This window comes from Gymnoscopelus microlampas (assembly GCF_963454915.1).
Source record: "Gymnoscopelus microlampas genome assembly, chromosome: 1".
In the NCBI taxonomy this organism is placed as follows: Eukaryota; Metazoa; Chordata; class Actinopteri; order Myctophiformes; family Myctophidae; genus Gymnoscopelus; species Gymnoscopelus microlampas.
In genome coordinates, this window is record NC_139962.1 from 1,035,156 (window position 1) to 1,051,955 (window position 16,800).

A 16,800-nucleotide genomic window follows, 5' to 3' on the forward strand; every position below is an offset into this window, starting at 1 on the left:
ACTTTACAGAACAATGTCTTTCATCATAGCAGGCTAACTTACAGAACAATGTCTTTCATCATAGCAGGCTAACTTACAGAACAATGTCTTCCATCATAGCAGGCTAACTTACAGAACAATGTCTTCCATCATAGCAGGCTAACTTACAGAACAATGTCTTTCATGTTAGCAGGCTAACTTACAGAACAATGTCTTTCATGTTAGCAGGCTAACTTTACAGAACAATGTCTTTCATGTTAGCAGGCTAACTTACAGAACAATGTCTTCCATCATAGCAGGCTAACTTTACAGAACAATGTCTTTCATGTTAGCAGGCTAACTTACAGAACAATGTCTTCCATCATAGCAGGCTAACTTTACAGAACAATGTCTTTCATGTTAGCAGGCTAACTTTACAGGAATAGAAAGCCTACAGTTTGGATTCTCCATCGATGATAAACATTAGTGAGGACCAGTTATATGAAGATAAGACCACAATGGAAACAAGTCTCCAGGACTTTGTTTGTGTTATCCTTTTAGCCTACATGTCTGTTTACATTTCTGTCTGATAACGTATTCAATCAATCAATAGGCTTAAAGGTTCTATGACATTCATTTTCACTTGTTTTATTTTTTATGTTTTTTGGGGGGGTTTTATGACCTCAATTACACCCAAAACAAACCTGAGCTTTGAACATTCAGTGGATTTTCTGTGGTCTGGGGTTTTCTGAATAATTAGGCTGAAAAGTAATCTGAGATTGGCCCTTAGGCAGTGAAGTCACAGGCCATTAATCCCGCCCACTCTCCTCCCCTCCCCTATCCTTTCCTTTGGGAGGGAGCAGAGGCGATGATTGACAGGCAAAATTCCTCAACAGCGACACCCGCAGGCAAAGATTTGTTTTGTTCATTGCAGCTTTAAAGGCTTTAGAAATGTGAGAGAAAAACACCTGCCATGGATCACTGGAGTGGAATTTTCAGTTAAAACTTTTTATACACGTTTGAAGGACCATGACAAAGACTTTTAATGTGTTGTAAAACTGAATGTCATGAAACCTTTAACATGTTTGAAGTGAAGTTTCCTTTAAGTAAAACATATCGTACTAGTTTCTTCCACAGTGAACATTTTCTCTTGCATTTTGTAGGAGTTGCTGGTTGAAGTCCGCTACCCTGTAACTTACTTATTTTTGGAAAACAGCAGATCTACAAACTCACAATGCTTTCTGATCTTGTGAATCTGCTATTTTCTAATAGTATAAAATCGTGCTTGATTGGTTAATGCATGTTCTTGCCATAACAATCTAAAATCTACAAAGTAAGGAAGAAGTAACGTTTTAAAATGACTGTGTCGGAGTACAAAAACAAAAAGTGCAATATTTGCATCTGAGATGTAGTGCAGTAGAAGTATAAAATCATTGATAAGTATGGAAACCACTTGCGTAAAGTAAAAATACCTCAAAAAAAGTACAGTACTCGAGTACACGTACTTAGTTACCTTTCCGCTCGCCGCTAAACCCTGTAATGTCCCGGGACTCCCTCTTTCTTTGGTGTTTCGCCCCCGGGTGGGTGTGGTTATATCATGCCTAAGCTCAAAACCACTCCCACCCCGTGGTTGAAACACCGGGAAAAGAGAGAGTCCGGTAATGTCCAAACCGCCAGAGCCTAGGGTTTCTTCTTCTTCTCTGCCTGTGATTGGCTGAGGGCAGAAGGGAGGTCTGGGTAAACCAGGAAGCCTGTGAAGGTGATGTACTTGGCGTGGTTGCTGTAGGCGCCGAAGCCGTCTCTCTGGTGGGAGTACAACCTGTAAAATAAATGAGAATTTCTGTTATTTTTATCATTTATGCTGCGTTTCTCCACATAGCAGTCTACCGCCTGCTTGTGCCGTGGTTTCCATATACAAGGACCCGGAGCCAAAGTGGGCTCTGTGGGGCCGAAAAAGGGTTGGAAAAGGGCCCCAAAATGTTTAATTGTTGCAACAATTAATACATCATTCTTAACACATTGACTGCCAGAGTTAAAACACCAGCCATAGCTGCCTGTGCCAGCCATTTTTGAGCTTTCTGGCCAGTCTATCTAGGCCCACAGAACATTTTGTGCTAGGACTATGAACACATGGAATACCTCAAAACAAAGATCAGAATCTCTACTTTCGCCAGGAAAAAAAGTGAGTTCCTAGCATGTTCTGTTCTTTAGCTATTGGCAGTTGAATATAGCTTGGTTTCACCAAAATCAGCTATCTGGATCTAGAAGCTGAGATAATGAGGCTTTTGTGAAACATTCTCTCTCAGGCAGAACAGTGATTAGACCCTTATATTTTCACCTTCAGTGACACATTACTGACATCAGACATCTGCACAGTTGTTGTTTTCAAACTAACAACACTGAGAAAGTGCTTTTGAATATACTTTTATATAGCTTTTTCACATCAACGTTTATCAACATGTGTCTTGTTGATAAACAAATCTCAAGCTCATTTCAACGTTTTTCTTTTCAAAGTTATAAGATCAAAAGAAGTGTGTGTGTGTGTGTGTGTGTGTGTGTGTGTGTGTGTGTGTGTGTGTGTGTGTGTGTGTGTGTGTGTGTGTGTGTGTGTGTGTGTGTGTGTGTGTGTGTGTGTGTGTGTGTGTCAAGACTTGGCATTATCTGTGCCAATTGTTTGAGTTTGTTTTACACACCATTATAATTTCACACACACACACACACACACACACACACGCACACACAGGGAGAGATTTTGCACTGTCCCCCTCTGGTGGTCAAAATAAATCCCTACATTGTGACACATCCATCCATCCAATACAGACATATTGATGCCCCCTGATAGAAACCATATAGACATATAGACTGTATGCAAGGTAAGTGAGGAGGAATTATTTTCTGTGAATGCCATGCAGACAAGCACTGAGATCCAGATAGCATCTATGACATAAAACCAAGCAAAATCAGAAAATGTTTGACTTTTTAGATAGTGAAACAGTTTTATATACAGCCTTATTTTTATCACAACACCCAATTACTGAATATCAGTCCCCCATAACTCTTGATTGTGTGCAAATGGAACTAAATGGACCCATAGGGTTGACAGTAATGGTCAAATAGGGCTAGCTATGTATGTGTCTTTCTATATTCTATGTCCAGGTTTTCTTCAGATTAGGATACTGATTTCACTGGTTCCATTTGTGCACACAAGACCTGCTAATTTGCAATTGTATATCTATGATATAAAACCAACAGTCTACAGAACCCAATTACTGAATATCAGTCCCCCATAACTCTTGATTGTGTGCAAATGGAACTAAATGGACCCGTAGGGTTGACAGTAATGGTCAAATAGGGCTAGCTATGTATGTGTCTGTCTATATTCTATGTCCAGGTTTTCTTCAGATTAGGATACTGATTTCACTGGTTCCATTTGTGCACACAAGACCTGCTAGTTTGCAATTGTATATCTATGATATAAAACCAACAGTCTACAGAAAAAGTTTGAAACGACTCAGGCAGACACATTTGAACACTTTATATGTCTTTCAAGTGGAGTACAACATACAAAAAACATACAAAAAATACAATATATCATCATTGTGTGTTTTGCTGGCCAGCACATCAATGTCTCCTCAGATCGCTCAGGGTGGAGGTGGTCCCCGTGAGGGTCTGAGGACGTGATGGCATAGATGTCTTTCACCGACAAAGATGGCATCACGCACTCAGATCCCTTGGGGCAGTGAGAAACATTAGCAGCACATTCACTGCCAACTGTTGGCTGGCTCAGAGCATAATAAATCAAAGTCAAAATAAATACAAAATGAAAATAAAACAAACAAATACAATCAAAATGATTCAATAATACTTCTCCTTAGTATGGTAATCAATCGCTCAGGGCGGAGGTGGTCCCCGTGAGGGTCTGAGGACGTGATGGCATAGATGTCTTTCACCGACAAAGATGGCATCACGCACTCAGATCCCTTGGGGCAGTGAGAAACATTAGCAGCACATTCACTGCCAACTGTTGGCTGGCTCAGAGCATAATAAATCAAAGTCAAAATAAATACAAAATGAAAATAAAACAAACAAATACAATCAAAATGATTCAATAATACTTCTCCTTAGTATGGTAATCAAGGTAGCAATCAATAACATGGAGGGGTACCAAACAGCTTTTGCACTGATACCTTGTCTCACTCCGCCCTCCCCTCCTGGTGCAAACTCTGCACCATTTTGTTGGGTGCTTGTTTTTGGCAGTGGGGGGACAATAGACAAGCTCATGGACTTTCATATCGCCACTCAATCGGTCACAAGGTTCGCGACTTCTTGGTGCATAAGGACGCAGGGGGGGGGCAGGGGGGGGCGGAGAGGCCGGGGGACGGCAGGGGCGGGCAGGATGAGGCTGCTGGTGAGGCTGCTGCTGGTGAGGTTGCTGCTGGTGAGGTTGCTGCTGACAGGCGGCCGGGGGGGGGACAGGCGGGTCTGCTGGGACAGGGGCATGTCTCACAGCGGTCCAAGACTTGACAACGCTGAGGATGAAGTCATACATGCACTTACAGTCGCCACCTGGATTCCTTGTCTTGTAGAGTACGAATGCGTTGTACATTGCGATTTGGAATAAATAGACCACAAACTTGCTGCTCCACTTGGCTGTCTTCCTGATGAAGGGATAATAGCTTAGGTTTTGGTCTAGTCGGTCAACTGCATTCATACTCTTGTTGTATTCAAGGACACAAACTGGCTTCTCCTGTGGCACTTTGTCGCTGTGTTTTTTCTGCCTCACCATCTGGGTGCCCATCTCATCCTTGTGCTGGGTTGTGATCAATCGAACGATGCGTTTGTCTCGCCAGGCCAATAACATCACTTTGCCATTGTGAAGCATCTTACGTTGTCCCACTTTCAGGCTGGACATCGTCACATCCCTCATGGCTTGTGGTTCTCCTCTTTTTAGCCTCATGGTACCACAGGCATGGGTGTTCTTCTCAAGGAGGAGTTCATACAGCTTCACGGAGTTATAATAGTTGTCCATGAACAACGAAAACCCGTACCCTGTAAGACCCTGCAACAGAAAGATGACTGTGTCTGGTAGGGAAGAGTACTGTCCAGAATATGGCTTCATTGAGTAGCAGTACCCCGTTCCAGAATCGCACAGAATGTAGGACTTTATTCCATACTTGGTGGGCTTCATTGGGTTGTACACTCTGAAGGATAGGCGTCCCCTCCACAAAAGCATCCCCTCATCGATGCTGATGTTACGACCTGGAACAAACATCTGCTTGAATTTGTCTGTCAGGTACAGCAAGACCGGGTTGATTTTACAAAGCCTGTCGACAACAGCAACCTCACCAGCAGCTTCGGCGGCGGCAGCGGCGGCGGCGTGAGCGGCAGCGTCAGCCTCATTGTTGGTGAAGTGGAGAAACCGCCAGATGATCTGGAACCTGTTGCGTGGCATCTTTTTGCCGAAGAACGAAGTGAGTACAGGGTCATCGGTCGACCAATAGTACTCTAGTACAGGCTTTCGAACAAGGCCAGTGAGGAACAACAGGGCCAAAAAGTTTTTCAGCTCCCCCACTGAAACCGCTTTCCAGTCCTTCACCCTGCTTTGTGGATGCTGCGCCACTTCTTCTTCACTCCTGGCCTGGATGAACACGTCAGCATAGTGGTTGGTCTGCTCTACTATCATCCCTAGCAGCTCATCAGTGAGGAAAAGTGAAAGAAAGTCTACAGGCATGGTGGAATGTAGCTCCGCCGCAGCATTTCTAGGACCCGGACTAGCAGTGAAAGGGATGTCCTCCCTAGGTTCCCAATCTGTGTCCTTCCACACAGGCTCTACAGCTGACGGCCTCCCACCATGTCCTGTGAATTACAGAAATACACAATTACCATAAAATACATCTTTTTTGTTTGTGTGGCAGTGTTGATTTATATGAAAATATGACTAAAACTAAATGGACTTTTATTCAACAGACTATGACTAAAACTGAATCAAAATGTACTGTCAAAATCATGTTGTTGTGGTACATGATTTTGTGACATTTATCATTGCAGAGTGGGGTTTTAGCGAGGGCTGGCTCTGTATGTGTTTGTCTATATTGTATGTCCAGATTATGACACTATGTGGAATTGTATTCAACAGACTATGACTAAAACTGAATCAAAATGTACTGTCAAAATCATGTTGTGTGGTACAGCTGTGAAAACTGTCTCACCTCTTTTACGCCCGTCACGTGGTACTGCGGTTGAAGGTGATGGTCCCGTTTCCTCCACACCCATCATGCCTGAAATCATAGTAAAACATAAAATAGTTTGGTAAATAAGATATACAATTATATTCACTGCCAGCATGGCAACTTTAGAATGAATGACATGTATCATGTCATGAATGACATGGGCTGGCTCTGTATGTGTTTGTTGTATGATGTACTGTCAAAATCCTGTTGTGTGGTACAGCTGTGAAAACTGTCTCACCTCTTTCACGGCGGACACTTGGTACTGCGGTTGAACATGATGGTCCTGCTTCCTCGACATCCATCATGTCTGAAATCACAGTAAAACATAAAATAGTTTGGTAAATAAGATATACAATTATATTCACTGGTGGTGGTGCATTACTTTGTGCAACTTAGAATGAATGACATGTATCATTGCAGAGTGTGGTTTTTAGCCAGGGCTGGCTCTGTATGTGTTTGTCTATATTGTATGACCAGATTATATGTATGACACTGTGTCAAACACAAACAGAGTTTAGCCCTAAATGACCAAATACAGTAGCCTGGTTAGGCAAGGCTACCATTACAGTACGATGTGTACAAATGGAACCAAATGGACACGTGATGAAGAAAATGGCATCTATAAAAACCAACTGTCTAATGAAAATGTTTGAAACAGACTTACCATTCCTAGCAGACTGTGTAGGCCTATGATGAGATGACGACGCCATTGCTTCATCAGACTCATCTTCGTCGTCTGAAAGTAAACAAGATCAAACACTGTTGATGTTGTGGACATAAGGGGACCTTTGATGAAATTTATTATGATGGTGGGGGCCTCGGTGCACCTGGCCTCCACCCCAAAAACTAAAGCCATCAAAGGGATTTGAAAATCATTGTTGACATGTCCTCATGTGACCCACAACACTACAAAAGACTTTGTTGACATGGCCTCATGTCGACCCCCAACAAAATCAAAACATTTGTTGTCATGACATGACATGACCTCTTCCCTTTGAAGTATGCCACCCCCCCCCCCCCCAAAAAAAACCCCAGATCTACAAGTCAACAAATTCATAGGCTACATCGTCAACATATTCAAATAAATCACATGCATATAAATAGATACAGAATAAAATAAATACATATTTTATAACTGGCTGACCCAGAGTGCAATATCCTAGAAATCCACACCGGGCTTCTACATTGTCCATATATAAATAAGGTGTTACACACACCTCCAGTTGTTAGAGGCCCAGTCAAACAATTTGTCTAAAAAGGATGAAACCATTCATAGGTATTCAATTCATCAAAATATAAAATGGCACCATTCAATGATCATAACAAGATAAAAGCACTACGTTGTGATGCGATTGAATGGTTTGGTGCCATTTTATATGTTGATATAAGTAAGTAGTGCCCCACAGACTTTATACAAATATCAGGTAAAACATAGCCGATTTACAATCTCACAACGCGTCGCAGCGCGAGGCGTTGTGAGCTTGTAGATCTGCTATTTTCAGAGTACAACCAAAAGGTAAAATATGATAAAAAAAAAGATATATATATATATAGGATATTCTTACCACTGGTAAACGGATCCAGACAATGTTTCCTTGGGCTTGGCTCGCTTGGCTCCCAGCTGCCAGAACAATCCGAATCGGAGCTCTCTTCACCGTCAGTAGTGTCTGGTTCTGGGCGATATGACACGGTCCTCGGAGTCGGTCTTTTGCTACGACGCAATCGGTGCCCGGGATCGGGGTCTGGTACCGGTGGGTTCGTGTCCTCCTCAGGCTCAGATACCTCCGCAGGTGGTGGGGGAGGTGGTGGGGGAGGTGGTGGGGGGGGTGGTTGCTTCTTAGGCCTCCGTGGTCGTTGCCGCCCGCGCCGGGGGACGGTCGAAGACACCGATGTCTCCTCAGATCCCTGGGGAGCAGTCTTCGCCTCCTCGGATCCCTCCAATGGCGGAGGTGGTCGCGGCGGAGGTGGTCGCGGCGGAGGTGGTCGCCACGAGGGTTCTGCTGACGTGAAGACATAGGTATCTTTCACCGATAGAGATGGCTTCACGTCAACAGATCCCTCGGGGGTAGTGAGAGACGCCGCCTGCTTCACCTCCTTGGAGCCCCCAGCTAGTGGCGAAGGTGGTCGCGGGGGAGCGGTGAAAGACGCCACCGCCGACGGCTTCTTCTCAGGTCGTGGTGGTTCCTCCACAGGTCGTGATGGTGGTCCCGGTGGTGATGGGGGTCCCGGGGGAGCAGTGAAGGACATTGTCTCCAAAATAGTTCTTTGGGTCGGGTCTCTCCGAGGCCATTTGGCCTTGCTTTTTCTTCGCATCTCGCCTAAAAACTATACTCCCGAGTCCGACTCCCACCTATAAATATGTACACCTAACTCTCACCTATATATCTATGTACTACTATACTATATAAACGTCTTACTCTCACCTATATATATATATCTTGCACCTCTCCTAACTTTACCAAACTAACTAACTAACTAACGATCGCTTGCTCTTTCTCTGTCTCTCAGTCGCTGTCTCTCGCTCTCTCTCACTCTATTTCTCTGTCCGTCCGTCTCTGCTCACTGTTTGTTTAGAATGCCACAGGGACTGTTGTTCTGCACCCGGATTTGTAGTGTTTTGCTCAGATCATGTGACTTTTGCGATCATGTGACTTTTCTTTTGTCGTAGAAGCTTAATATTAATACACAGGTTGTGGAAGATTGCAATCTACCTTATACCAATGAAAAGACCTAATATCGAGTTAACTCGATCTAGGCAGTCAAGCGCTGGATTCTTAATATCGAGATAACTCGATCTAGGCAGTCAATGTGTTAAAGAGTCAGCACCGTCAAATTAAATTGAAAAACGGATGACACAGAACTCTCAAGTACCCCTAATTATATCAATATACATTTTCGATCATAATTCTATGAACAGACAAAAGGCACATTTGAAGTTTATAACTCAAACGGGAGGTGGGAGGGATTTACGTAATTGACACCTTCTTCTTCGCACAGCGCTGAGCATAAGGACCGTCACTATATAGTTGCAATAGCAAATATTTCAACAACAATTGAATTGTGACAAAGTAGAGGCCATTGTGTTACTCTGCCAGTGGTTCTCAAAGTGTTTGTGAGGTTGTGCTAAGCTAACAGAGTTCATATTGTGTTTGTGAGGTTATGCTAAGCTAACAGAGTTCATATTGTGTTTGTGAGGTTATGCTAAGCTAACAGAGTTCATATTGTGTTTGTGAGGTTATGCTAAGCTAACAGATGACGTACCACACAGTGTCTATGTGAGGCTATGCTAAGCTAACAGAGGTCGTACCACACAGTGTCTATGTGAGGTTATGCTAAGCTAACAGAGGTCGTACCACACAGTGTCTATGTGAGGCTATGCTAAGCTAACAGAGGTCGTACCACACAGTGTCTCCAGGCCTCAGGGCCAGCATGAGGCTCTGGCTCTGCAGAGCCTTCTCTCCCTGACTGTCGTCATAGATCATGGCCTGGACCTCCACTCGGTTCTTCATCAGCTTCACCGACAGAGTCTGGAGGAGGAGCCACAATTATATACGTAATAGTCTGGAGGAGGAGTCACAATTATATATGTAATAGTCTGGAGGAGGAGTCACAATTATATACGTAATATACTGGAGGAGGAGCCACAATTATACAGAACTATATGTTCAGTGGAGACGAAGATGTAAATCAGGCACGACAATGGGGGGGGGGGGGGGAGCATGTCGTGTATTAGCCTGTATGGCTTATAGTTATGAAACAGTATTCAAATAAAACATCAGATAGAAATGTTATCTTGCTAAGTAAGCAGAATTATGAGTGTTGTGAACCAGGTGCTTGCATAGACAATCAAGGGGCTCTGCTAGGTGTGAGTGGCATTTACATTCTATTCTTAACCTGGTGCCATCAGGTCTAGCTCCCCCACAGCATTTGCTAATGTTCAAAGACGTTGATCAACAGGTGGGGCTCTGATTGACCCCCACCCCACACAAACCGTTTGCATTCTAATGTGAAGCTATTGTGTTATAAAAGCTGAACTAAAATGTAACTCAGTACGAGTACAGTCTCACACGGCGTTAGGCTGTGTGTGTGGGACAGGGGCTCTGCCCCTGGCGGCTCTCTGGTTCTCATGCTGTACTTGATGCTGAATAAACCGAATCATGATAGAGCCTGGTCCTGACGTCTACTTTTATAACATCTACCAGCCTGCTAACCGCAGCTTAATGCCTCATCTGACACGACAAGCACCAATCAGAACAACAGTGTTTTACACAAAATTGGCGATCCATAAGCCCACAACGTGTCACAATGCAACACGTTGTGGGCTTGTAGATCAGATGTTGCTATTTCTATTGTTTTTGTTTTTTTAAGCGGAATGTATATTTGTTCCTACAAATCCATGTTTTAAAATAATTAATTAAATAGATTAGTTCAATTAACAGTTGCACCCCTAATTATATATATGTATAGGTTTTCTTTTAAGGAGGACATAAGTAACAAGTGTGTATCTTGTGGGAGAAGCTTGTAATATAAATAACAGTATGTACCTTGTGTGGAAGCTTCCCTGCGTTGAAGGAGAAATAGTACGCTCCGGGAACACGGCACGTGAACACGCCTGAAATGGGAAAATATGAACATATGAAATGACTAATATGTGTAATATTTCATCTACCTTTACCCTTCCATCTCGCTGCAATATGCTGTTATACAAGTGAATGATTGAATACTTTATGAACAGGTTGCAAAACAGTAGAGCGCAAGTACAATTATGCAATGCATACTTCCACCTAAGCGTGCAATGAATATCCAGGTTTTGAAAACACCGCCCTCTGGCGGTCAGGAGGAATGAAATGGAACGAGAGTTACTCATGTAACTACGGTTCTATGAATTCCGACTGACCGCCAGAGTCGACCGTCACTCGGAATCCCAACGAAAAGATTCCATGAGGACGTTGGCCGTGCGCAGCGCACCTATGGTAGCTACGGTAGCTTACGTCACACAGGTCACAACGAGTCACTTTGTTGGTATTAACGTCTTGTGAAAGCAGCTCTTAAAGCAGGGGTCTTCAACAGGGGGTCCGGGACCCCTAGGGGGTCCTCAGAGTTACTACAGGGGTTCCGCCAAATCTTTGTGTGATATACATTTCTTTTTACATTAACCACTTAACCCTAGCATCACTTTTCTGAGGAGAACTTTAAAATAGCCGATCTACAAGCTCACAACGCCTCGCGCTGCGAGGCGTTGTGAGCTTGTAGATCTGCTATTTTTTTGGCAAAGAGGTGTAGGTGTAGAGGGAAAAAAGAGCAGCAAAAAGAGCAGCAAAAAAAGTGTAATCTGAAACACAATTGTAGGCTATACAATATAGAGGGGGCCAGGGGGTCTCTCAGCTAGGGGGTCCTTGGCCTGAAAACGTTGAAGACCCTGCCTTAAAGGATAGTTTCCATTGTGGTCCTGTGTATTCATTTCATCATCAAGACATACAATACAACACAATTCATAATACCAGGAGCAATAGAAGCAACCTGCAGACAGCTACGTGCTCTAAGTCTGCTGGTTCCACATTTTGGTGGCAGTGTCCATGTTTGTGCAAATTTGGGGGGAACAAGATGAAGTGTAGCTCCCTCTTGTGGTGTGCCCGTGGGCTTCTTTCACTCTGGTGAAGTAGTTTGACAGAAACATGGACACTGGTCCCTTAACACACTGAGGGGGTGAGGACGTAGATCAAGTCGTGTCAAATCCAACCGTTGAGTGCCATGAACGTAGATCTATGTCTTTTTTTAAATTAATTTTCACAAGAGGGCGCTCAAATGCAACTCAGGAATGATCCCTTGACTCTGCTAGAAGGAATCGACGGATGTGACGTCATCCCCAAAAAAACATCCCCTCCATCCATTCCTATAGTAGGATTATTTTTGTGTGAAAACCAGCCATTTTCAAGGGGTGATAGCTTCAAAATGGCCGATCGCCTTCAGACCGAGGTCTACTTACTTTGTTCATTCAAATCACAACCAGCGTTAAGTTAGCATCATGTTAGCATGTTAGCATTATGTTAGCATCACGTTAGCATGTTAGCATCACGTTAGCATGTTAGCATCATGTTAGCATGTTAGCGTCATGTTAGCATGGTGTTCACGCGACGTACCCTCTGTTACGTTGAAGTCCTCGCCGATGTTGACGAACGCCGAGTCGAAGCCGATTGGCTGGTGCTGGGCCACGCCCACCCTCTGGTCCTCACCCACGATGCTCTGGGTGCGTCCCGCCGAGAACGCAGAGCGCCGGTCCTCCTCATCGTACTCCTCCTCCTCATTGTCATCCTCGCGCTCCTCTTCCTCCTGCGTCTCCTGCTGCTCCTCGGTTGTGTCCTTGACTCCGCCCCTGGCTCCTCCCCCGGCCTGCCCTGTCAGGGAGGCATCTACACAAGGCCAGTTTATTCCATTAACTCTTAAAAGTTTAATGACAGGCCACTGCCAGCGAATCTGAGCGATTTCATTAACCTTTGAAAAATCATGTAATATTTTTGTGCGAGTAATAGGCGATCGCCGTGAATTTTGAATTGAATTTTTAAATTTGATTTTTTTTTTGCCAAAAAGCAACAGAAACGGAGACAAAGCAATTTTTCCACAACCAATAAACAGGAAGTAAAAGAGCTGTCTTTTTTTTTTAAGTGACGTAATTTCCGGGTCTATCTTTCTCTGTCGGCGAGGCATCATTCACAGGTTAGCGAACAGTGCCATCTGGTGTAAAACCACTGAAAACACAATCTCGTCAAACTCGTCAATGGCAGGCAAAGAGTTAACACATTGAGTGCCAAAACCGTAATATTACGGTTTGCAAATACACCCGCGGACTGCCAACAATCCTAAAAACGTTTGTTTTACCTTTTTTTTTTTTTTTTTTTCCACAAAGGGGGGGGGGGCTAGCGCGGCCCTGGAATCACCCATGAACACTCTAAGAAGTAAGGGACAGATGGATCACCGTGCCAGAAAATCTGGCTCCCATCCGCTTCCATTCTATCTCCTGGCTAAAAACCTCTGTAGGCCTATCTCTTTAACTTTTTACAGAGGACAAAACAAGTCATTCTCGATGCGCGATCGCTCTGCAATGGTGACTCACATGAGACATGTTGTTGCTTCAGGCTTTAGCCAGGAGCATCGCGCACCCTGCACACATGCATTGTTTTTCATGGATCGCTCGTCGTGGAGTCTACAGATTTAAACAGCACAACGCAGCGCAACGGTGAGATTTCTGCCACCGAACGTAATCTATTATAAAGTTCTGGCACCCGATGTGTTAACAGACCTGCTGAGGGTTAGGGTTATCCTCCAAGCTTAGAGAGTGTTAACAGACCTGCTGAGGGTGCCACACTCTCCTGCTGCGGTGGCTGCTGGGAGTTGTAGTCCGTACTCTGGGTCTGTTGGGAGTTGTAGTCCGTACTCTGGGTCTGTTGGGAGTTGTAGTCCGTACTCTGGGTGTGCTGGGAGTTGCGGTCCGTGCGGCGGGGCTGGTACACATCGGGGTAGACCAGGTAGCCGCTGAAGGTGGTGTAGTGTCCCGTGTTGCTGTACAGAGCGTAGCGAGGGTCTCCGTGGAGGCGGAGCCACACCGTGTCGCCGAACTCCAGCTGCAGCATGGCGCTCTGGCTCTGGACCTGAAGGAACCATACGAGGGGTTAATTTAGTTTAGAAACTGAATAAGGACTAAGCTACGACGACTAAAACTAGGACTAAATAAACTGGCAATTACGTCAACAAATAAGAACTACTCCTGAGTCCAGAGTGGTGAGAGGATACGAAGGAACGTACACCAACGTTGTGCATATGTCTGTATACCTTCCTATGTCCTCTCTATATACCTTCCTCTGTCCTCTCTATATACCTTCCTCTGTCCTCTCTATATACCTTCCTCTGTCCTCTCTGTATACCTTCCTCTCTCCTCTCGACGTACCTTCCTCTGTCCTCTGTATATACCTTCCAATGTCCTCTCTATATACCTTCCTCTGTCCTCTCTATATACCTTCCTCTGTCCTCTCTATATACCTTCCTCTGTCCTCTCTATATACCTTCCTATGTCCTCCCTATATACCTTCCAATGTCCTCTCTGTATACCTTCCAATGTCCTCTCTATATACCTTCCTATGTCCTCCCTATATACCTTCCAATGTCCTCTCTGTATACCTTCCAATGTCCTCTCTGTATACCTTCCAATGTCCTCTCTGTATACCTTCCAATGTCCTCTCTATATACCTTCCTATGTCCTCCCTATATACCTTCCTCTCTCCTCTCGACGTACCTTCCTCTCTCCTCTCTATATACCTTCCTCTGTCCTCTCTATATACCTTCCAATGTCCTCTCTATATACCTTCCTCTGTCCTCTCGACGTACCTTCCTCTGTCCTCTCTATATACCTTCCTATGTCCTCTCTATATACCTTCTTCTGACCTCTCTATAAACCTTCCTCTGTCCTCTCGACGTACATTCCTCTCCTCTCTATATACCTTCTTCTGACCTCTGTATATACCTTCTTCTGACCTCTCTGTATACCTTCCTCTGTCCTCTCGACGTACCTTCCTCACCTCTCTATATACCTTCCTGTCCTCTCTACATGCCTTCCTCTGTCCTCTCTATAAACCTTCCTCTGTCCTCTCGACATACCTTCCTCTCTCATCTGGACGTACCTTCCTCTGTCCTCTCTGAATACCTTCCTCTGTCCTCTCTATATACCTTCCTCTCTCATCTGGACGTACCTTCCTCTGTCCTCTCTATATACCTTCCTCTGTCCTCTCTATATACCTTCCTCTGTCCTCTCTGTATACCTTCCTCTGTCCTCTCTATATACCTTCCTCTCTCCTCTCGACGTACCTTCCTCTGTCCTCTCTATATACCCTTCCTCTCTACATACCTTCCTCTGTCCTCTCTGTATACCTTCCTCTCTCCTCTCTAAATACCTTCCTATGTCCTCTCTGTATACCTTCCTCTGTCCTCTCGACGTACCTTCCTCTCCTCTCTATATACCTTCTTCTGACCTCTCTGTATACCTTCCTCTGTCCTCTCTATATACCTTCCAATGTCCTCTCTGTATGCCTTTCTGTCCTCTCGACGTACCTTCCTCTCCTCTCCTCTCTATATACCTTCCTCTGTCCTCTCGATATACCTTCTTCTGACCTCTCTGTATACCTTCCTCTGTCCTCTCTATATACCTTCCTATGTCCTCTCTATATATCTTCCTCTGTCCTCTCTATATACCTTCCTATGTCCTCTCTGTATACCTTCCTCTGTCCTCTCGACGTACCTTCCTCTCCTCTCTATATACCTTCCTATGTCCTCTCTACATGCCTTCCTATGTCCTCTCTATATATCTTCCTCTGTCCTCTCTATATACCTTCCTATGTCCTCTCTAGATGCCTTCCTATGTCCTCTCTATATACCTTCCTCTGTCCTCTCGACGTACCTTCCTCTCCTCTCCGCTGTTCTCCTCGTAGACGATAGCTTGCACCTGGTTCCTGTTCTTCATGAGCATGACGCTGAGGTCTTTGTGAGGAAACTTCCCCACGGTGAAGGAGAAGTAGTACGCTCCGGGGACGCGGCAGCGCAGAAGCCCCGCCTTCGGCTCGAAGTCGCCGCCGATGTTCACGTACACCAGGTCAAAGGTCACGGTCATCTTGGCCCCGCCCTCCATGCTGTCGCTGCGGGCCACGCTGAACGCCGAGCGCAGCTCCGCCTCCTCCGTGAGCCGGGCCAATCCCCACGCGCCGGGGGCGTGGCTCAAACACAGCAGACCAATAAGGAGGCTCGCCGGGAGCAGCGGCGTCGTCGTCATCGCAGCTGTAGAGAGATGGGATTCATCACAACAGCCAATGAGGTTTTAGGATGGGTCTGGAGGCGGAGTTAGGAACGGTGGGAGTGGCTTATTAGGGCAGAATCTTTGGATGGGGAAATTCAGTTTCATACGCAGCTGATCTACAAGCTCACACAGAGCGGGGGGGGGGGGGGGGGGGGGGTCACCAAATCTTTTACATTTACCATTTAAACTGTAGTGATATATATAGCCGATCTACAAGCTCACAGCGCGTCGCGCTGCGACGGGTTTTGAGCTCGTAGAGGTTTACCAAGTACTGAGGGTTTAAGTAGTTTAAATGTCTGAAAATACACATTAATATGAATCCAACATATTCATAGAAAAGATCATGTGTAAACAAACAAACAAACAAACACATGAATTGACACATTATTAAACTGATGACAGTGTCTGTCAAACTAGTCTATGAATCTATCTATGAAATCTATGAAAAAGTTTAATCTGCAACAACACAATGTTATACAATATGTAGAGGGGGTCCCTGCTTCATCTGTCTCTCAGCTAAGGGGTCCCTGCAGTTGATTTCACTTAATCTTGTGTGTGTGTGTGTGTGTGTGTGTGTGTGTGTGTGTGTGTGTGTGTGTGTGTGTGTGTGTGTGTGTGTGTGTGTGTGTGTGTGTGTGTGTGTGTCAGACAGATGTTAAGGACATTTCAGGCTCAAAGAGACACATCACACAATCTCTGTTCCTAATGAGAACCCATGGGACGGACACACACACACACACACACACTCACACACACACACACACACACACACAC

The 16,800-nt window shown here is 44.8% G+C and overlaps 2 protein-coding genes across 2 annotated transcripts; both read right to left on the minus strand.

The window, feature by feature from the left end:
- Nucleotides 1-1,638: 1,638 nt before the first annotated feature.
- c1qtnf4 (C1q and TNF related 4) lies at nucleotides 1,639-15,981 on the minus strand (the record flags this gene model as incomplete). The annotated part of the gene is made up of 6 exons (XM_084060190.1): nucleotides 15,634-15,981; nucleotides 13,591-13,834; nucleotides 12,329-12,583; nucleotides 10,733-10,800; nucleotides 9,588-9,715; nucleotides 1,639-1,777 (listed from the first exon to the last, which is right to left on the minus strand). The coding sequence occupies exons 1-6, from the start codon at nucleotides 15,859-15,861 to the stop codon at nucleotides 1,639-1,641; spliced, it is 1,062 nt and encodes a 353-aa protein (XP_083916316.1). The 5' UTR covers nucleotides 15,862-15,981.
- Nucleotides 3,842-8,435, minus strand: LOC311047576 (piggyBac transposable element-derived protein 4-like; the record flags this gene model as incomplete). The annotated part of the gene is made up of 5 exons (XM_084060322.1): nucleotides 3,842-3,877; nucleotides 4,244-5,814; nucleotides 6,427-6,495; nucleotides 6,853-6,924; nucleotides 7,754-8,435. 5 exons carry the CDS (start codon nucleotides 8,433-8,435, stop codon nucleotides 3,842-3,844), a joined length of 2,430 nt encoding a protein of 809 aa, XP_083916448.1.
- Nucleotides 15,982-16,800: the final 819 nt, after the last annotated feature.